Consider the following 23,041-nt stretch of genomic DNA (forward strand, 5'->3'; position numbering starts at 1 on the left):
ACCAGAGTGCCTAACTTTGTCATTCAGTTAATCAAGTCATTCAGTAAGATAGTCAAGTGATTCAGTAAGTCAATCAAGTTGTTCAGTCAGTCAAGTGATTCTGTAAGTCAATTGATTCAGTAAGTCTCAAGTCATTCAATAAGTCAGTCAAGTCATTCAGTAAGTCAGTCAAGTCATTCAGTAAGTCAGTCAAGTCATTCAGTCAGTCAGTCAAGTTGTTCAGTAAGTCAATCAAGTCATTCAGTAAGTCAGTCAAGTCATTCAGTAAGTCAGTCAGGTCATTCAGTCAAATCATTCAGTAAGTCAAGTCATTCAGTAAATCAGTCAAGTCATTCAGTAAGTCAGTCAGGTCATTCAGTAAGTCAGTCAAGTCATTCAGTAAGTCAGTCAAGTCATTCAGTCAGTCAGTCAAGTCATTCAGTCAGTCAGTCAAGTCATTTAGTAAGTCAGTCAAGTCATTAAGTCAGTAAATTCATTCAGTAAGTCAGCCAGTCACACAAACTTATGTTTGCCTATTTTTTGTGTGTATTGGCAGTTTGGGGGGATATGTTGTGTATCTTTATACGTATATGCTTCTAAACTGTTGTATTCTGAGCATCTCTGCAAAAACAGTGATAATGTGTGAGTGTGGTGAAAGTGTTGAATGATGATGAAAGTATTTTCTTTTTGGGGATTTTCTTTCTTTTTTGGGTCACCCTGCCTCGGTAGGAGACGGCCGACTTGTTGAAAAAAAAAAAAAAAAAGTAACACTTCATTATGGCCACAGGTTATGTCTTGTCTAATATCTCTGTTTCTTCATTAATTTTAAGACTTAAATGCTTACACCTTTTCTTGCCACTTTGAGCAACACTGGTATGCCTACTGGGTGTCATGATTGCTTGGCAGATACAAGATATAGCAATTAAAAGATCAAAACACAATTCACAATCACAACCTTGTAGCAGAGAAGTTGGATTGGACACACATGAAGTACAAATGCTGGGATGGTGGGGTGGTGTCGGGGGGTGGCTGGGGACGGGGGGAGGTCTTCCCTGCTGATCCACAATAAGGCAGCCGCTTGAGGAAAAGGGAAGTTTTATTTCCTTCCCCCAAACTGAACCTTGTTAAATTCATCTTATGACGTGTTACATAAAATTGTGCTGCAATTCTTCAATCATGCTATGCCCAAATCGTGCTAAATAAACTTGTGGTAAATGACGGTCTACTGTACCTCCTGGAAAATCAATTGCCACTCAAGTGCCTCCTGATAATGGACATTGCTCCTGCTCATCCTCCAGATTTGGAAGACCAATTGTTGGAGAAGTTTAGTTTCATCACAATGAAGTTCTTGCCCCCTAATACCACTCCTCTCATCCAGCCCATGGACCAGCAGGTCATTTCAACCTTCAAAAGACTCTACACCAAAGCAGTTTCAAATGTGCTTTCAAGTGACCTTAGACACTGAATTGACCCTAAGAGATCTGGAGGAATCACTTCAATATCCTCAATTGCATAAGCCTTATAGATAAGGCTTGGCAGGGAGTAACTTCCAGGACGATGAACTCTGCTTGGAGAAAATTGTGGCTAGAATGTGTCCTCGAGAAGGATTTTGAAGGGTTTCAGGCTGACCCTGACAACCCTACACCTATTGTGGAATCTATTGTGTCTTTGAGGAAATCCATGGGGTTGGATGTGAGTGGCCAGGATGTGGAAGAGTTGGTGGATGACCACAGGGAAGAGCTAACCACTGAAGAGCTGCAAAACCTTCAACTGGAACAGCAAGACCATAGCTGAGGAAACTGCTTCAGAGGAGGAGGGAGAGGGGAGAATGTGCTTTCTTCAGTGATTAAGGACATGTGTGCAAAGTGGAGTGAGTTGCAAAGTTTTGTGGAGAAATATTACCCTAACAAAGCTGTTGCAAGCTGTGTCTGCAACATGTTCAATGACAATGCCTTGTCCCATTTTAGGCAAATCTTTAAGAGACGTCAGAAACAGACCTCTCTGGGTAGATTTTTTGTGCGACAGGGGTACAATGACTCAAGCTGGTCCTAGTGCCAGTAAAAGACAAAGAAGGGAAGTAACCCTGGATGGGCCTTGATACCTGAAGTCCTTATGGAAGGGAATTCCCCTTCTAAACAATAACCTCTCCTCCTCCCTCTCCACTCCTTGCTATCTTCCATACACCAACAAGAGTTTTCAATAAAGGTAAAAGTGATGTTAAATATTCATTTATCCATTTCATTAGTAATTTACATTTATTTCTCATTGTTTTCTGTATGTAAAACTATAGTTATTCTCTATAAGATGTATTTTTTTTAATATTTTTGGGTGTCTGGAATGGATTAATTGGATTTACATTATTTCTGATGGGAAATACTGCTTCAGTTTTTGTACGATTCAATTTTTGTCAGACCTTCTGGAGTGGATTAATCATGAAAACCTAGGTTCCACTGTATTAGAATTTTATTAGTACTGTATAATAGGGCAATTGTGCCATGTGAGGGGTAATTTCTCCACCAACCTAAAAGTACCCATTTAGACTAAATTTAGAATACTGACTGGTAAAGAGATTCCAAATACATGTAGGTAATATATATTTTGGAAACTCCTTAGATAATGGGCACTTTAATCTTAATGGGGCAATTACCCACATAGCACAACTACAGCATTATATGGCAGAATTATGGTAGTGTTATGTCTGGTGAATATGAGATTATATCACGTGTTTGGGTGTCTTTTGTGCTTTACTATTTTTATCAAATGAGGTACAGTATTGAATCTACAAGGAAAAACACATATTCTTAGAAACTGCTGTTCTGACATTTTAAGTGAAGGCCAAGATAAAATTATGATGGCTAAGGATTTAAAAGAAGAAACACTCACCATCAGTCTTACCAACACTATAGCTCAGATGCCCCTCCAAACTGTAAAATCCCCACCCTCCTGCAGAATGCAGGCACTGGGCTTCCATCTCCAGGACTAAGTCCAGCTACCTGGTTTCCACAATTCCCCTCACAAATATTACCTTGCTCACACTCCAACAGTACATCGTCATAAAAGTCAAAACTATTCTGAAGGTGCAATACTACAGATGTACAGACAAGTTCAAACAAATTTTTGAATTGATTATGGGTTAATCTGCAAAATTGCACATTGCCTATTATAAAACCCAAGAATTTCCTCTTTTGTAATGGTCTTACAAAAGTTACAAAATTAAATGATTACCTATTATAAAGGCAGAGCATGAACAAATAATACATTTAGTATTCCTTCCCTTCCTTGGATCAAACCTGATTGCCTATTCCCCAGGTGATGTATGACCCCAAAGGGTTTAGCACTTGTCACTAAATATAATTCTCATCTTCCAGACAAATATTAATTAGGTTAAAACTAAATAAAAGTAATGCAATCTTTACCCAATAAAGCCAAGTTTAGCTATGTGAAACTAAGTGAACTTTTTAAGTCAATATTTTACACAATATAATTTTTTTCACTAATGTATATACTGTATAAAAATCCAAAGTGAAGAGAACGTTCAGCTTAAAAGTTAAATTCCAAATTTAAGAGGATATCAAATAAAAAGAAATTATATTACTGTGCTAATGAATAATACTTATCAGTTATAAACAATATGTAAAACAAAGATTTGAAATTAAAGTAAATTTTCAGTTTCAGATACAACGGAAATATACTTTGGCAATACACTGACTAGAATATATAAACAACCTCACATGGCAGCACAGAAAGCAAATAACAGAAATCCTTTATTCTTTTATAGTCTCAGGAACTACAAAATTATTTATAAGTCATAAAATGAGAATAAATAGTAGATAGTCTTTTAAATTTACCAAGTAAAATATCAGAGTGTAAGTAGTCTGTGGGATTAATTTTATACATTTTGTGTTATGCCATTTCACTGAAATTCAAATAGCATAACATTTATCAATTTTATTATGCCTTATTCCACTTTAAGATATTGCTGCCTTAAGCTTGAAAGTAAAATGCTGAAATAATATCTAAATATTTAATCAGACTGAAGATCTGGGCACATTTGATCACCTGCCCTTAATATTGTGATGTACAGGTCAGGTATTGACTGTTCTGTGAAGTCTTGAGAAAAAATATATAAAAGCTTTAGTTACTATTTCTGTATTTTTCAAAATAATTTATTTGAGAATCTGCATATTTCTTATAAATTTTATATACAGCTTTATATTTTAAACAAATCACCTGAAAATATACACTCAGATTCCCTAAAGATTAAGAAGAAAATGTCCTGGTTACATACTTAGGAAATAATTAAATTCTTGTTACAACATTATGTATTAAGGAAAGAATTAAATTTTTGAAACTTATGAAAACATGTTTAGGCCATTACTGGAAGTTTGAAAAGAAAATGGCCAAAGATTCTGATAGGACCCTTTGTGACTGTAATGTAACAGGTCATAAAGTGTCCATCACCTTGGATAAAACTACACAGGATTGTGGTATTGTTCATATGACACAAGAAATCCAACTATACAGTAGCACACAGATCAATCCACTTTAAGACGATAATCTAAAAAAGTAGCATTTCTGTGGGGCAATTTATTTTCATAAATGTATATTATATTAACATTTGGCTCATCATGATTATGCTGTGTGGTCACTGAATATAAAGTATATAAAGTAACTATTTTGTTTAGTTAGTTGCCTAAGTAGTTAAAACACCCATAGCAATTAACACTCATTATGTTGCTCCATATTAGTGAGAAACCAATCATGCAACACACTATGACAAACACGAGGACAGTATAGAAAGTCTAAAAGATGAGCTACAAAATGGCTCTTGAGCTAAAAATTGAGTTAAGAAAGGCTAAAAATGCTAGAAATGACCTCACTGGGTGATAAGTAAAGAAATGACATGATAACCATATACAGTTTAAGGTCTCAGATAGAGATTTCTTAGCACCATCAACAGGAAGAACAAGATGTATAATTGTAAACTAACAAGAAAGCAGTGCCTGAAAGATACTAATTTATTTACTAACAAGAGTGATAGAACAATGGAATGAATTACAAGTCAGTAAGTGCTACAACTGGAAACTTGAAAATATTATTGATAGATTAAACATTGAAGATGGAATACCACAAAGATACCTCTGCTCCTGTAATTACAAATAAAGAATCACAAGCTCTAGTCTGTTTGGAAGCCCATAAGTACTTCCGGTAGCTTCATCCTACATAATACATTCCACAACCTTAACTTATTTTGGCAATAAAGTTCTTCCTGAAATACTGCTGACTCGATCTGAGAGCATTGGTCATTACAGGTTTATTTTTCTATCACCATGCCGCTTTTGCACAATTTCCTGCTGTGTTTACTCTATTAGCCAACTTCTGAAAGTGTTATCAGTAACAAGGATGCTCTCTACATTTTTTACTTTAGAGATTGAATAATTTATGAGTTAGCACTTTTATGAATATTATTAATTGGTATACTCTTATTTCCCAATGCTTTCCCTTTCATTTTTTTTCAACTTTTCCTCACTTCACTTGTTACACATACAACTGTAAGCCAAGTGACCTAGTATCTTCATATTACCAGTGATATTTAGGGACCGACATGAAGTTCAAGAACAAAATTATACAAGACAATGAAATGCTTCATCAGCCAACTCATTATTTAATGCATTACCAATCAAACCAGATTAACAACAATTTCTTAATGCAACTGCAAATTAGATGTAAAATATTAAAACCTTAACTTGAGTATATTAGTTCTGATAGAAATAATGCACAACAGGTTTTATGGAAACCTATTTTTATTTTCAGAAATGACCTATCTTAAATTCACAAATATACTGTAATACAATGAATATTCTGCAGAAATGGGCTGGAACTCCTGCTACAAATAAAAGTCCTGAGGATGTACAATAATCCTATAAATAGTCAGCTGGTCCCTCAACAGTGGTACCATATGATTATCCCTTATCTAAAAAGCATAAGGGTAAAAAAAAATTTAATGACACCAAAAATATGCAAATGAAATATGTCTGCTCCTAGTTACAAAGCTATAAACATATTTAAGTCATACATTCTACGTCACAGCTACACCTATATAAAATTATATCAATTTACCACCAATTAACTTACGAACATGCCAGTTATGAATGCTGCATTCTACATATGTTGTGTGCTTCATAAAGCCCAATCCTTTGTAACTGTTTCCACTTAGTTTAAAAAATGTAAAACATTTTATAAGATAGCCGATGGAATTGTTAACTTTTTTGTACTGCCATTTATCACATTCTTCAAATCGATACTGTCTTCTTCAACACAACCCAGTGTGTTCTGTGGAATCCACTTGAATGACTATGTCATTTACACGGCCCAATGTGTTCTATGGAATCCATCAGCTGAAACAGCAAAAATTAGTAAAAAAAATCCAATCACGCAATATTTTTTGAGGTCAATTTAGCCTTCCATACTTAAAGCCTCAATGTCAGGAAAATTTAACCCAATCAGAGCACATTTTATAGAGTAAAGCCTCAACTTATGATGTAAATCTGTCCCTTAATACACATAAGTTTGTTTGGTATTTGGAATCTTTTTCTCATAGAAATCCATGTTATAATTAGAGATTCATTCCCAAGTTATAATATTAATACTGCATTCTTACACAGTATTTTATATTCAATACTGTTCCCCTTTATGTTTTTTTTCGTCAAACCGGCCATATCCCACCGAGGCAGGGTGACCTAAAAAGAAAAACAAAAGTTTCTTATTTAACTTTAGTAATGTATACAGGAAAAGGGGTTACTAGCCCCTTGCTCCTGGTATGTTAGTCACCTCTTACAACACACATGGCTTACGGAGGAAGAATTCTGTTCCACTTTCCCATGGAGATAAGAGGAAATAAACAAGAACAAGAACTAATAAGAAAATAGAAGAAAACCCAGAGGGGTGTGTATATATATGCTTGTACATGCAAGTGTAGTGTGACCTAAGTGCAAGAAGGAGTAGCAAGACGTACCTGAAATCCTGCATGTTTATGAGACAGAAAAAAGACACCAGCAATCTTATGTAAAACAATTACACTCACTTGGCAGGATGGTAGTACCTCCCTAGGTGGTTGCTGTCTACCAATCTACTACTGTTCCTTTTTACAACTGTTAATATGGTAGAACATATTAAACATTGTTTAATTAAGCCTTTGACTCTCGCAAGCCCATTTCTGAAACTGTCATTCTGTCGCAAAATTTTTGGAAAAAAAACAAAAAAAAATTCTTATGAAATGAGAGAGAATTTTTTCCCAATGCTAATGACACCAAAAGTACGAAATTTGATTGAAAACTTACACAATTACACTCCCGCGAAGTTAGTGATCTCAGCGATATACGTATACACATCGGCGATTTCGCCGACTTTGAGCCCTATTTTCGGTCAATTCCATTGCTCCAGTCGGCCAAACTCATAGCTATTTCTTTAGAACTCCATTTTTTCCATCAATTGAGTACAAGAAACTGCCCATTTACCAATTTCAACTACCCAATAGTGGTCAAAAATTGGCAATTTGGCCAATTTCATGCAAATTAAAAAAGATGCCAATTTCAAAATAGGGTCCAGAATAAACAATGCAGACAGTCTTGGCACTAAAATAACATGTCCTCCGTGCATTAGTCATGTCTCCAGGCCCCTCTTATATTACTCTTGCTTTCTATTTTGAATTTTTATTCACACAAAAAATAGAAGATTTACTGTTATGCAGACTACTGCTGTATTGCAAAAATGGTATAAATAATGTCAGTGGACTAGTAAAAGATTATTAGACTCCCTAGTTGATGTGTATTGGACGTGGGGTGTGATTTGCTTTCTCTTAAAGATTGGTAAAAATCGAACATTGCCACTAATTTGAGCTCAATTTCAAGGTTGTTTTCATCATGAGACTAATCAAAATCATCTCTATTTCTGTAATATGTTCTCCATTCTATCAAATAAAACCAAGAAAACGAGAATACAACCTTAAATACTATACGAAAATACACCTCAAAGTCGGCATTTTAATCCGAAAACACGGTTGGAGTTTTTTTTCTCGTTATGCACTGCGTGCTGTAGGATTTTTTTTATACAGTGCACACTGACCACACAGACCCATTCTCTCACATGTGGGCCTATCAGCTTCCTCCTGCTTGATTTGAAGCCGCTAGAATTATTGAGTATATATATGTCCGAAACACTGGCTTGTAAGACGTATATACACGTACATATACGGCCAAAACAGTCAAATGTATAAATGTTAATTAAATAAAACATCCACAATACAGCATAAAGTACTGTGTAGTCCAGATGTGTAGAGGCAGGAAGGCTGCAGCTAGACTGCCTGCCCTTGCCACCCCCTGCCCATCCTCCCTCTTTATATCTAACACTATAGTCTACATATGTTCACCACTTTCTCAATGCTGTGGTTGAGTGTGTGGTGTGGGAGGAATGAGATGATGTGTAAGGGTGGGCAACAGCCAGACTTCCTCCTCCTCTCACTCATATTCACTCCCACCCTCTCTGGCATCACATTTAAATAAAAATTCTTTACATATGCTCATCACTTCCTCATGAGTATATGTGGGAACGTAGTGGTGATTAGTTTGTGTGGGAGGATATGGTGTGAGTGAGTAGAGCTCCTACTATCCCATATGCACACACACACCTCACCAACTGACTTATCCAATACATAACAGAAGTATTGGCAGCTTCCACAGAATGCAATTTTGTAATCTATATGAATGTACAATAATGATTTAATCAACATGAACTCTACATATCAATAAAATGAATAAAATACCATTGCATTTAGTAAAAAAATACTGAAAATTACATATAGTTCAGTGTTAAGAAAATCACAAACATCAAGTCTATAGTAAATAAGCAAATAATAATTATTTCTACAATAAAATGGTACAATTGAGGCAGACCTAGCTGACATCACTGGCATACTATATAGAAAACCCCTAGTTACGCAGGGCATTTCGGGTAACCTAGGATAATCTTGTCCCCCCATGATGTGGCCCAAAACAGTCAACTAACACCCAGATACTTACTGGTAGATGAACAGGAGCAGCAGGTGAAAGGAAATATGCCCAACATTTCACAGTGCCAGGGATCAATCCCAGATCCTTACTGTGTGAGCTGAGCATGCTAACAATCAAGCCCAAACATGAGTACCTGACTGATCTCTGCCAAATAGATGTGAATTATCTATACAGGAAAAAAAAAAATTATTATTATTGCAATTATAACTAAGCACTAAACCCACAAGGGTCATACAGTGCTGCATGAAAAAATAAAATACAAATGTATTTTATTAAAAAACTGAGGAAAAAACATAATTTAAAATTGTAAATATTAATCTACAGCTCTTAACCCTTTCAGGGTCCGTGCCGTAGATCTACAGCTTTACGTTGAGGGTCCAAACCATAGATCTACACCATGAGCTCAGCTCACTCTGATAAGCTGTGAGCGGTAAATTTGGGCCTAGATATGAGAGAATACATCTATGTGGTATGTGTGCACCACATAAAACAAATCCTGCAGCACACACTGCATAATGAGAGAAAAAAACTGAGACCATAATTTTCGATTAAAACAGCAACTTTGCAGTGTTTTTTCTTATGCTTTTTATAGTTGTATTTGCAATTTCTTGGTCTCATTTGATAGAATGGAAGATATATTACATAAAAAGAAATGATTTTGATTGGTTTTAGTACTGAAAATGGCTTGAAACTTAGCTCAAAGTATCGGAAATGTTAAATTTTTGCCGATGTTCAAGAGTAAACAAATGACCTCACACGTCTAATACATGCCAGCTGGTGGGTCTAATATATGTTCACAAGTGTGCTGATATTGTTTATACAATTATTACAATATTGCATGACAGTAAATCTTCTATTTTTTTGGTTTGAATAAAAATTCATTATGTGAATTAAAAATCAAAATGGAATTCATTTATAAAGCCTGAAAACATAACTAATGAACAGAGAAAATGTTAGTTTAGTGCCAGGAATGCCTGCATTGTTTATTCTGGACACCATTTTGAAATTGGAATATTTTGAACTTTGCATTAAATTGGCCAAATTACCAATTTCCAATCACTTTATTTTGTAGTTGAAACAGTTGACTTGGCGATTTCTTGTGCTCAATTGATAGAATAGAAGTAATACTAGTGACATAGCTAAGAATCTGGTCGACTGGTATAATGTAATTGGCCTAAAATGGGAGTCAAAATCAACAAAATTGCCGATGTGTAAATATCGCTGACACATCAAAATTCGCGAGAGCATAATTTTGTCAATTTTCCATCAAATTTCGTACTTTTTGCTTTATTACCTTCAGAAAAAGATTCTCTACCATTTCATAAGAAAAAATATAATTATTTTTTTTAAATTCTTGGACACTGGTGTGCACTTTGAAATTTGGTCTCTGGACCCTGAAAGGGTTAATTTCTACCAATAACCGTGAGCTCTCTATATATGAATAAAGTGAACATACATAAAATATGAATGCAATGGCAAAAGAACTGAGAAAAAATATTTTTATTTAAAATACTTTTAATATTTCCAAATACTGCAATTTCAGATCAGTGTCTGTATGTAATTAATCAGCTCCAAAGTGCAAATCAGTTAGAAAGACATAAATCTGGGCCCAACTGTATACTGCACCAGATAAAACTTATTTTAATTTTAGGTAAGGAAAGTTAAATAATTTCACTATGACAAATGTGTCAAATTGGCGTTAGAAGGTCCTTGCTGAGAAAATCAGAGTATCCTAAAATACCTTTTTTCCATCATGTATAAATGTTTACCTTCCACTGATTAACACTTGCTTAATCAACTTATGAGTGATTAAGCTCATCTGCAAAGAACTGCCATGTTATTACATAGGCAAAATATGGGGTCTTTATTTAATGAGGCAGAGTATATCACAGTACTGGTATGTAGTAAAAATAATGAATCAATGTACAGTATTTCCAACACTTACCAAGAGTTAGGAGAATGTCTCTTGACTGGAAAAAGATAATGAACTTATTTTAATTACAGTCTGATGCAGTAATGTATAAATCATAATCAGTATAAAAACTACTAACTGAAAATATTACCGTCACTTTAAAATATGTACTGTACAGTATACATATTTTGTCTTGAGCTCATTAATTTCCAAATAAAAATGCAAAGTATTAATACTGATTGACTAGCTATATTATATTGGGATTCAGAATTTGAATGTCACATTAATAATTCTTGACTAGATGCCCCTGGGGCTCAGAGGCTTTCAAAGGACTCCATCTGCTACTTCAACTATTCCATTTTTGCACTCATGAAATATGCATTTCTGTATTATAAGCTCTTGGGGGTTCACCTGAATATGCCACACATCATTACCCTGACACTTCTAAAGTCCAGCATGATCCATACTCACACATACTGATATCAGTAACAACCTTCTTCACCTCTGAACATTAGGTGTTGTTCACTTACTATGAAAAATATCACCAAAGACTTCCAAAGAGGTACTGGAACCCATGGGATCCCAATGATTAATTAATGATAAAATGTCTTTCGTGAAAGACAAAATGCAATTTTCTGCTGTGGGTTCCAAAGGCCTCACATGTTATCAAACTACCTAGACTCTAGATCACATCGTATGTTATACGTATATATTTTTTGCTGGGTCAATGAAAAAAAATCATTTATAAATATAAATGACTGAATAAGTTTTATTTGGATCCTTTTTGTAATCAGCATGATATGATTCAGAACAAATGAGAAATGTGACAATTACAAAAAAAATACTACGCTTACAATGAGAAATATAATGAGTAAAAATGTCAAACATAAGCTAATGCTTTGACAGTATAATCAATTACTGAATGGCAGATGAGAAAAACTGGCACAAAATTAATGCGCACAAGATTAATGTTGAGTAGACTTCAGGATGTACATGTTTATAGAGGGGCCACAGATATATCAGATCACTTTCTAGTTGTAGCTATACTGAGAGTAAAAGGTAGATGGGATACAAGGAGAATAGAAGCATCAGGGAAGAGAGAGGTGAAGGTTTATAAACTAAAAGAGGAGGCAGTTAGGGAAAGATATAAACAGCTATTGGAGGATAGACGGGCTAATGAGAGCATAGGCAATGGGGTCGAAGAGGTATGGGGTAGGTTTAAAAATGTAGTGTTAGAGTGTTCAGCAGAAGTTTGTGGTTACAGGAAAGTGGGTGCGGGAGGGAAGAGGAGCGATTGGTGGAATGATGATGTAAAGAGAGTAGTAAGGGAGAAAAAGTTAGCATATGAGAAGTTTTTACAAAGTAGAAGCGATGCAAGGAGGGAAGAGTATATGGAGAAAATGAGAGATTAGCAAGTTAAGGAAGCCTAGAGAACAAATGGATTTGTCAGTTAAAAATAGGAGAGGAGAGTTATTAAATGGAGAGTTAAAGGTATTGGGAAGATGGAGGGAATATTTTGAGGAATTGTTAAATGTTGATGAAGATAGGGAAGCTGTGATTTCGTGTATAGGGCAAGGAGGAATAACATCTTGTAGGAGTGAGGAAGAGCCAGTTGTGAGTGTGGGGGAAGTTCGTGAGGCAGTAGGTAAAATGAAAGGGGGTAAGGCAGCCGGGATTGATGGGATAAAGATAGAAATGTTAAAAGCAGGTGGGGATATAGTTTTGGAGTGGTTGGTGCAATTATTTAATAAATGTATGGAAGAGGGTAAGGTACCTAGGGATTGGCAGAGAGCATGCATAGTTCCTTTGTATAAAGGCAAAGGGGACAAAAGAGAGTGCAAAAATTATAGGGGGATAAGTCTGTTGAGTATACCTGGTAAAGTGTATGGTAGAGTTATTATTGAAAGAATTAAAAGTAAGACTGAGAATAGGATAGCAGATGAACAAGGAGGCTTCAGGAAAGGTAGGGGGTGTGTGGACCAGGTGTTTACAGTGAAACATATAAGTGAACAGTATTTAGATAAGGCTAAAGAGGTCTTTGTGGCATTTATGGATTTGGAAAAGGCGTATGACAGGGTGGATAGGGGGGCAATGTGGCAGATGTTGCAGGTGTATGGTGTAGGAGGTAGGTTACTGAAAGCAGTGAAGAGTTTTTACGAGGATAGTGAGGCTCAAGTTAGAGTACATAGGAAAGAGGGAAATTATTTCCCAGTAAAAGTAGGCCTTAGACAAGGATGTGTGATGTCACCGTGGTTGTTTAATATATTTATAGATGGGGTTGTAAGAGAAGTAAATGCGAGGGTCTTGACAAGAGGCATGGAGTTAAAAGATAAAGAATCACACATAAAGTGGGAGTTGTCACAGTTGCTCTTTGCTGATGACACTGTGCTCTTGGGAGATTCTGAAGAGAAGTTGCAGAGATTGGTGGATGAATTTGGTAGGGTGTGCAAAAGAAGAAAATTAAAAGTGAATACAGGAAAGAGTAAGGTTATGAGGATAAAAATATTAGGTGATGAAAGATTGGATATCAGATTGGAGGGAGAGAGTATGGAGGAGGTGAATGTATTCAGATATTTGGGAGTGGACGTATCAGCGGATGGGTCTATGAAGGATGAGGTGAATCATAGAATTGATGAGGGGAAAAGGGTGAGTGGTGCACTTAGGAGTCTGTGGAAACAAAGAACTTTGTCCTTGGAGGCAAAGAGGGGAATGTATGAGAGTACTATAGTTTTACCAACACTCTTATATGGGTGTGAAGCATGGGTGATGAATGTTGCAGCGAGGAGAAGGCTGGAGGCAGTGGAGTTGTCATGTCTGAGGGCAATGTGTGGTGTGAATATAATGCAGAGAATTCGTAGTTTGGAAGTTAGGAGGAGGTGCGGGATTACCAAAACTGTTGTCCAGAGGGCTGAGGAAGGGTTGTTGAGGTGGTTCGGACATGTAGAGAGAATGGAGCGAAACAGAATGACTTCAAGAGTGTATCAGTCTGTAGTGGAAGGAAGGTGGGGTAGGGGTCAGCCTAGGAAAGGTTGGAGGGAGGGGGTAAAGGAGGTTTTGTTTTGTGTGCGAGGGGCTTGGACTTCCAGCAGGCGTGCGTGAGCGTGTTTGATAGGAGTGAATGGAGACGAATGGTTTTTAATACTTGATGTGCTGTTGGAGTGTGAGCAAAGTAACATTTATGAAGGGGTTCAGGGAAACCGGCAGGCCGGACTTGAGTCCTGGAGATGGGAAGTACAGTGCCTGCACTCTGAAGGAGAGGTGTTAATGCTGCAGTTTAAAAACTGTAGTGTAAAGCACCCTTCTGGCAAGACAGTGATGGAGTGAATGATGGTGAAAGTTTTTCTTTTTCGGGCCACCCTGCCTTGGTGGGAATCGGCCAGTGTGATAATAATAAAAAAAAATAAATAATAATAAAAAAAAAGATTAATGGGAATGAAGAAACTGGTTTAATTTCAAAATACAGTGGAACCTCTACTTGCGAGTTTAATCCACTTCATGACCTTGCTCGCAACTGGATTTGCTCGTTTGCTGAGTCAATTTTCCTCCTTTAAATTAACTGAAATGCAATTAATCCGTTCCAGTGGAATTCTGTAATTCAATAATTTCGCTAATATCAACTCTACGGCTTATTTAACTATCACAGTTCATCTAATATGACATAAACAATATAAATAACATAGAAACCTGATATATACTCTAGAATGAATAAAATATGTCATTATACGTGTGGCAGTGGCGGCGGCCGAAGAGAGCGTGTCTGGAGACAGGACAAAAGACTCATTGAATATTTCCCTACCATCAACTCTACGGCTTATTTATCCATCACAGTTCATCTAATATGAAATAATTTTTTTTTTTTTCAACAAGTTGGCTGTCTCCCACCGAGGCAGGGTGACCCAAAAAAGAAAGAAAATCTCAAAAAAAGAAAATGCTTTTATCATCATTCAACACTTTCACCACACTCACACATAATCACTGTTTTTGCAGAGGTGCTCAGAATACAACAGTTTAGAAGCATATACGTATAAAGATACACAACATATCCCTCCAAACTGCCAATATTCCAAACCCCTCCTTTAAAGTGCAGGCATTGTACTTCCCATTTCCAGGACTCAAGTCCGACTATATGAAAATAACCGGTTTCCCTGAATCCCTTCACTAAATATTACCCTGCTCACACTCCAACAGATCGTCAGGTCCCAAGTACCATTCGTCTCCATTCACTCCTATCTAACACGCTCACGCACGCTTGCTGGAAGTCCAAGCCCCTTGCCCACAAAACCTCCTTTACCCCCTCTCTCCAACCCTTTCGAGGACGACCCCTACCTCGTCTTCCTTCCCCTATAGATTTATATGCTTTCCATGTCATTCTACTTTGATCCATTCTCTCTAAATGACCAAACCACCTCAACAACCCCTCTTCTGCCCTCTGACTAATGCTTTTATTAACTCCACAGCTTCTCCTAATTTCCACACTCCGAATTTTCTGCATAATATTTACACCACACATTGCCCTTAGACAGGACATCTCCACTGCCTCCAACCGTCTCCTCGCTGCTGCATTTACCACCCAAGCTTCACACCCATATAATAGTGTTGGTACTACTATACTTTCATACATTACCTTCTTTGCCTCCATAGATAACGTTTTTTGACTCCACATATACCTCAATGCACCACTCACCTTTTTTCCCTCATCAATTCTATGATTAACCTCATCCTTCATAAATCCATCCGCCAACACGTCAACTCCCAAGTATCTGAAAACATTTACTTCTTCCATACTCCTCATCACCTTACTCTTTTCTATGTTCACTTTCAACTTTCTACCTTTACACACATTCCCAAACTCATCCACTAACCTTTGCAATTTTTCTTTAGAATCTCCCATAAGCACAGTATCATCAGCAAAAAGTAACTGTGTTAATTCCCATTTTGAATTTGATTCCCCATAATTTAATCCCACCCCTCTCCCGAACACCCTAGCATTTACTTCTTTTACAACCCCATCTATAAATATATTAAACAACCATGGTGACATTACACATCCCTGTCTAAGACCTACTTTTACCGGGAAGTAGTCTCCCTCTCTTCTACACACCCTAACCTGAGCTTCACTATCCTCATAGAAACTCTTTACAGCATTTAGTAACTTACCACCTATTCCATATACTTGCAACATCTGCCACATTGCTCCCCTATCCACTCTATCATATGCCTTTTCTAAATCCATAAATGCAATAAAAACTTCCCTACCTTTATCTAAATACTGTTCACATATATGCTTCAATGTAAACACTTGATCTACACATCCCCTACCCACTCTGAAACCTCCTAGCTCGTGCGTAATCCTACGTTCTGTCTTACCTCTAATTCTTTCAATTATAACCCTACCATACACTTTTCCTGGTATACTCAATAAACTTATTCCTCTATAATTTTTACAATATCTTTTGTCCCCTTTCCCTTTATATAAAGGGACTATACATGCTCTCCGCCAATCCCTAGGTACCTTCCCCTCTTTCATACATTTATTAAACAAAAGTACCAACCACTCCAACACTATATCCCCCCCTGCTTTTAACATTTCTGTCATGATCCCATCAGTTCCAGCTGCTTTACCCCCTTTCATTCTACGTAATGCCTCACGTACCTCCCCCACACTTACATTCTGCTCTTCTTCACTCCTAAAAGATGGTATACCTCCCTGGCTAGTGCATGAAATTACCGCCTCCCTTTCTTCCTCAACATTTAAAAGTTCCTCAAAATATTCTCGCCATCTACCTAATACCTCCCTCTCCCCATCTACTAACTCCCCTACTCTTTTTAACTGACAAATCCATACTTTCCCTAGGCTTTCTTAACTTGTTTAACTCACTCCAAAATTTTGTTCTCTTTTATCACACCCTTTACTTCATCATTCCACCAATCACTCCTCTTTCCACCTGCCCCCACCCTCCTATAACCACAAACTTCTGCCCCACATTCTAATACTGCATTTTTAAAACTATTCCAACCCTCTTCACCCACCCCACTACTCATCTTTGCACTAGCCCACCTTTCTGCCAACAGTCGCTTATATCTCCCCCGAACTTCCTCCTCCCTTCGTTTATACACTTTCACCTCCCTCTTACTTGTTGTTGCCACCTTCCTCTATAAATAAAATAGAAACCTGATATATACTCCAGAATGCATAAAATATGTCATTATGTAACAGGTGGAGGCAGCCACAACTGCTCCCTCTTTGTTGTGGTAAACACTGCCATCTAGTGACGGCCTTTTGAGGTCGTCTATTATTATAATTATTGTTATGTAGTACATTATTATTATATATAAATATTATTATTATATGTATTATATTATTATTATTATTATTAGTGTATTATATTATATTATTATTATTGTATTATATTATATTATTATTATTATTATTATTATTATTATTGTATTATATTATATTATTATTATTATTATTATTATTGTATTATATTATATTATTATTATTACATGTATTATTATTATACATATTATTATTATCATTACATTAAGAACGGTCTTTCCATCATACATTGCCCAAGTTTCAATAAGACAGTCCAACAAACAAATGAGATACAATTCCCTAGATCAAGAGCAAGAGCCCCTCACCAGCATCAAGGCACCTGCCTTGAGGCCTGCTCGCTTATGGAAATTTTGCTCGTGTGTGGAAGCAAAAAACTGACCCATCGACTGCTCGTATTTGGAAAAGCTCGCACGTGGACACGCTCGCAACTAGAGGTTCCACTGTATTGCTGAACTGAGGTTCCAAGCTTGAAGAGCCAATTATTTGAATGGATTTCAAATGTTCCTCAGATAAATTTGTGTGCTAGTTGGACCTGACATACTTCATTTTTTAAAATGATCGCTCACAAAGGTACGTTGTACCATAAACTGATATGAGTCCAGAAGCAAATTGCTTCAAATTTGGAAAATGTTTAGGCTTAATCAAATTTCCTTCTTCATGCTTTTCTTTCAGCATGTCATCTGATTGGAGATCAATATTTTCCATCTGAAACTGACTTGGGAGTGTTTCAACAGTGCAGTCAAATGGATTTTGAAACAGCTTTATTTCATCTGTTTTTCCATTGTTTCTGAAATTGTTTAATGATTTCTGTTGCAAATGAAGAAAATTCTGCTTCACTTCATTTTTTTTTTACAACATGGGAAATGAACCAAGTCAGAAACTTTCACCTGTCTTTCAAACAGCATTAATTTTGCCTGAATGCTTTGACATGCATGAATACATCACAAATCAAATTTGCTTCACCTTGCAACTTCAGATTCAATTGATTCATATGGCTTCTCATGTCTGCAAAAAAAAAAAAAAAAAAAAAATGCCAGTTTTCAATCACTTTTCTTTCTGAGCTGAAAGAACCATGTTAGAAGCTTACCACACCTAAGCCACAGAACTGCTGAATAATAAGGCAAGTCAACGAACTCAGAATCAGTTTCTTCCAGAAAAATCATGAAACTGGCAATGATTAGGCCCCTGAGATCGAATAAAATTCACTGCTGAACAACAGGTTTCAAAACACAAGACATATCCACATACTTTCTGCACAATGCTTGCTGATGGATAACACAATGCAATAACATGGACTTTGAGAATCCACCATCCTCACAAGCTTTTGCGATTTGTCCAACCAAACCTTTCTTCACCCCAGATATGTTCTTTCCTCCATCACTTATCATACACTGCAGTTTATTACACTCCAGATTATATTCTAATACAGGTTTTGCAATTCTTTGAAGATGTCTTTTCTGGTTCTTGTGCTGTGCATGCTATGCACTGATGTAATTCTTATATGACATTAAATTACTTTTGACGCCACAGATGAATAATAGGAGTTGTAATGTATCACTCACATAATTCGATTCATCAAGAGAATAAAACTGAAAATTTTATGCTTTGTTGAAATTTGATGAAATATATTGCTTCCTATATCCTCAATTCTACGAGCAACAGTATCTGTTGCAAGATTGAGGATTTCAAACAGATTTGCTTTTTCTGGGCATAACTCTTCCACTGCTTCCATCATACACTCTTTGATCAGATCTGCATTGGTGAATGGCTTTCCTCTTTTAGCTAACACATAAGCTGCTTTGTAACTGGCCCTACTAAATTTTCATTTTCAGCTCTCTTCTGCATAAAAAAAACCTTGCTGGGAAAGCAACCTGCATTGCATTGATTCAAATTTTTCCAAATGCTGTTTTCCTGTGAATTGGGAATAACCTGGTTTATGTTTGGTCTCACAGTATCAACGTACATTGTACTCCTTCAAAACTACAACAGTTTCATGGCATACGACACACAAGACTTTATCACCTGCTTGTACAAAGAAATTCTTTATGCCCCATTCTTCATTAAACAGGCGGCACTCACTCTGCACTGTTCTTTTCCTTTTTCCTTCCATAACTTAAGGGTATATCAGAAAAATGAAAAGATTAGAACTAAAACTTGAACAAATTTTAAAATATACAGTGGACCCTCAACCAATGGCATTAATCCATTCCAGAGAGCTTGCCGTTAGTCGAAATTGCCGTTGGTCGAATTAATTTTCCATAAGAAATAATGGAAATAGAATTAATCAGTTCCCGACACCCCAAAGTCCGAAAAAAAAAATTTTTTTTTTACATGAAATATAAATTTCCTGACACCAAAATGGATGGGACATGCAAAATAAACAACAATTAAATGCCAAATGCCACTTAACTTTGTTGTGGAGTTGTTGATGAGTGATGTGCCAGCAGCAGGGGAGATTCAGGATTGTCTATTGCTTGGAAGGAGAATTCCCTTCCATAAAGACTTCAGGTACCAAGTCCTTTGGTGGAGTTACCTCCCTTCTTAGTTTTTTTATGTCACTAGGACCAGCTTGAGAGTCACTGGACCCCTGTCGCACAAAATAACTATCCAGAGAGCTCTATTTCTCACGAGCCCTTAGGATTTCCCTAAAATGGGACACAAGAGTGTCACTGTATATGTTGTCAATGTGGCATGCAACTTCTGTGAAAGGATAAAATTCATCCATAAATGCTTGCACCTTTGTAAACATTGAACACATTTCCCTAATCCTTGACAAAGTCATCTTCCTCCATCTCTCTTCATCCTGCTCTGAAGAACATTCCTGAGATGTGATCTGTTGCTGTTGCACCTGAAGCTCTTGCAGGTTGGCAGTGGTTAGTTCTTCCTCGTTGTTCTGCACCAACTCTTCCACATCCTCATCACAAACCTCCAACCCCAAGGATTTCCCCAATGACACAATAGCTTCCACTACTGGCATAGGCTCCTGAGGGTTAGCCCCAAACCCTTCAAAATCCCTCTGTTCTACACATTCTGGCCACAGTTTCCTCCAAGTAGAGTTCAAGGTCCTCTTAGTCACTCCTTCCCAAGCCTTACCTATAAGGATAACACAACTAAGGATGTTGAAGTGATCTTTCCAAAACTCTCTTAGGGTCAGTTGAGTGTCTGAGGTCACTTCAAAGCACTTTTGAAACACTGCTTTTGTGTAGAGTTTTTTGAAGTTTGAAATGGCCTGCTGGTCCATGGGCTGGAGGAGAGGAGTTGTATTAGGAGGCAAAAACTTAATTTTAACAAAACCAAACTCCCCTGCAATTTCCTCTTGCAAGCCATGAGGATGAGCAGGAGCATTGCCCATTACCAGGAGGCACTTGAGTGACAATTTCTTTTCCTGGAAGTATTTTGTCACAGTGGGGCCAAACACACCATAAAACCAGCCCAAGAAAAATTCCCTGGTGACCCATGCCTTACTGTTTGATCTCAACAGCACACACAAATTACTCTTGATGGTATTGTTTTTCTTGAACACTCTGGGAGTATCAGAGTGATACACCAATAAAGGCTTCACATTGCAATCACCACTAGCATTACTACACAACATTAATGTCAGCCTGTCTTTCATAGGCTTTTGTCCTGGGAGTGCCTTTTCCTCCTGAGTAATGTAGGTCCTGTTTGGCGTTTTCTTCCAAAACAGGTCTGTTTCATCACAATTAAACAGTTTTCAGTCTCTATGTATTCCTTAAAGTCCTTCACACATTTTTCAGCTGCATTTTTGTCTGAACTGGCAGCCTCACCATGCCTTACCACACTGTGTATGCCACTACGAATCTTAAATCTCTCAAACCAGTCTTTGCTGGCCTTAAATTCATCAGCAGCAGCACTATTTTGAGGCATTTTCTTAATGAGATCATCATGCAACTTCTTTGCCTCTTCACAAATTATAGACTGAGAAACACTATCACCGGATAATTGTTTTCCATTTATCCATACCAATAAAAGTCTCTCTACCTCTTCAATTATTTGAGGTCTCTGTTTTGAAAACATACTTGAACCTTTTGCAACAACAGCTTCCTTGATTATCAGCCTGTCTGTTTGCCAAGATAGTACTGATGGTTGAATGTGATTTGTTGTATTGCCTTTCCAACTCAGCCATATGCACTCCGCTCTCGTATTTTTCAATGATCTCCTCCTTCATTTTCATCATAATTCTCATCCTTTTTAACACAGGCTTGGCACTAGAAGCTTTCTTGGGGCCCATGGTGGCTTATTTAGCAGTTACAGGCACTAAAAACAGTGGAATAATCCAAAATATATGGGAGGAACACATGGAAACCAACCCCAACAGCTTGTAAACAATGGCACACTGAGTAGTGGAGTGGCTGGGCCGCCCCCTCAGGCCGTGCTCCGGGCACATGGACATGTTCCAGACGGACATCGTTGGTAGAGTTTTTCACCATTGGCTAAGGCATTTTTTACAGTAAAAAGCGCCGTTAGACAAAATTGCCTTTACTTAATGCTGCCATTAGTTGAGGGTCGACTGTAAACTGTTACAAAATCCTTGACTTCAAGTGACTGAATATAAGGGTTTATTAGTTTTACTATCTATAAATATTTCAAGTTGCTGCGGGCTGCATAAAATCTTGTGGTGGGCTCCATGTGGCCCGTGGGCCGCAGTCTGGAGGCCCCTGTTCTAGAAGGAGGTAGCTAATAACAGAACACAAAATAAAGGTGGGCATATCCTGGTGACAAGAACCCAGGAAGATGGGAGGAAGAGGGTGATTTCAACAGAAACTTAATGATCGTATCTGAATAATGTGTAAGCCCACAAAGCTTAGACATCTGGATGAGTCCTCACTCACGTAACCCCCAGAAAGTTGCAAGACAAGCAATGAGAACATACTAGGGCTAAGAAAGGTGAGTATCAGATAGAAATAGGCATAATATACTATAATTTCAAATAATCCACCATAATCCCTGACACAGAAATGCATCTTTCATTGTTCAAGACAGTCATATAAAGTAATTTTTTTTTTATCATATGGCACATTTCCCACAAAGGTTGGGTGACCAATAGAAGGAAATGCATATACCACAATGGATATCACAATCCAAATGACCCTCCAAATTGCAACATCCTCACCCATCCTGCAAAGTGTCAACACTGCTTCCAACCTTCATCAATCAGTTTCAGTAACTGGTTTCCCCTGAAAATCTTCACTGGTGCTACCTAGCTCACACTCCACCTGTTCAACTAAACATGATGCACAGATTAAGCACCCCACTTCCTCAGGCACTTTACAGGAAATCTGGGAAAATAGGCATTATCGAGTTCCACTTTTCATTTGATTTACACATTAATTTTTTCTCTTAATTTTCTGCTCAGATTTTCAAGGTTGATCAGGGTGGGTGAATCGTAAGTTTAATCAATCCGTACTGTTAACATTCTACTAAATATTTGTAAAAAAAAAAAATATCTAGAGAATTTTCCTTTTACAATATTGTTTGTAACAAGCATTTAATGTGTAAAAATCTAATATACATGAGATATGCTTGTGTGCATCTTACCTGGTCCACTGATGCTGCTCTAAACACATAACAGGTGAAGTGTGATGATATAGTGCAGCTTGTATCCCTGCAAAATAATTTTATTACTGCTACCATGTATTTCATTATTGTCAAAATAAACTTAACAGACATTCTAAAATGTAAGAAAAGTGTACTTTACAAAGGCAATACAGTTATACCCCG

General features: G+C 37.1%; 1 protein-coding gene across 1 annotated transcript in view; it reads right to left on the minus strand.

Moving 5' to 3' along the window:
- Positions 1-2,424: 2,424 nt before the first annotated feature.
- The window catches only part of LOC128686639 (uncharacterized), a gene marked incomplete at its 5' end in the record, with an annotated part of 89,171 nt that continues 68,554 nt past the window's right edge, over positions 2,425-23,041 (minus strand). Inside the window, 3 exons of the mRNA XM_070080265.1 lie at positions 2,425-6,377; positions 10,993-11,017; positions 22,859-22,925. Of these exons, the coding sequence (XP_069936366.1) occupies positions 6,343-6,377; positions 10,993-11,017; positions 22,859-22,925 (127 nt within the window). The remainder of the gene's footprint in view (positions 6,378-10,992; positions 11,018-22,858; positions 22,926-23,041) is intronic.

The sequence above is a fragment of the Cherax quadricarinatus genome, unplaced genomic scaffold (assembly GCF_038502225.1).
Source record: "Cherax quadricarinatus isolate ZL_2023a unplaced genomic scaffold, ASM3850222v1 Contig257, whole genome shotgun sequence".
Taxonomy (NCBI): domain Eukaryota; kingdom Metazoa; phylum Arthropoda; class Malacostraca; order Decapoda; family Parastacidae; genus Cherax; species Cherax quadricarinatus.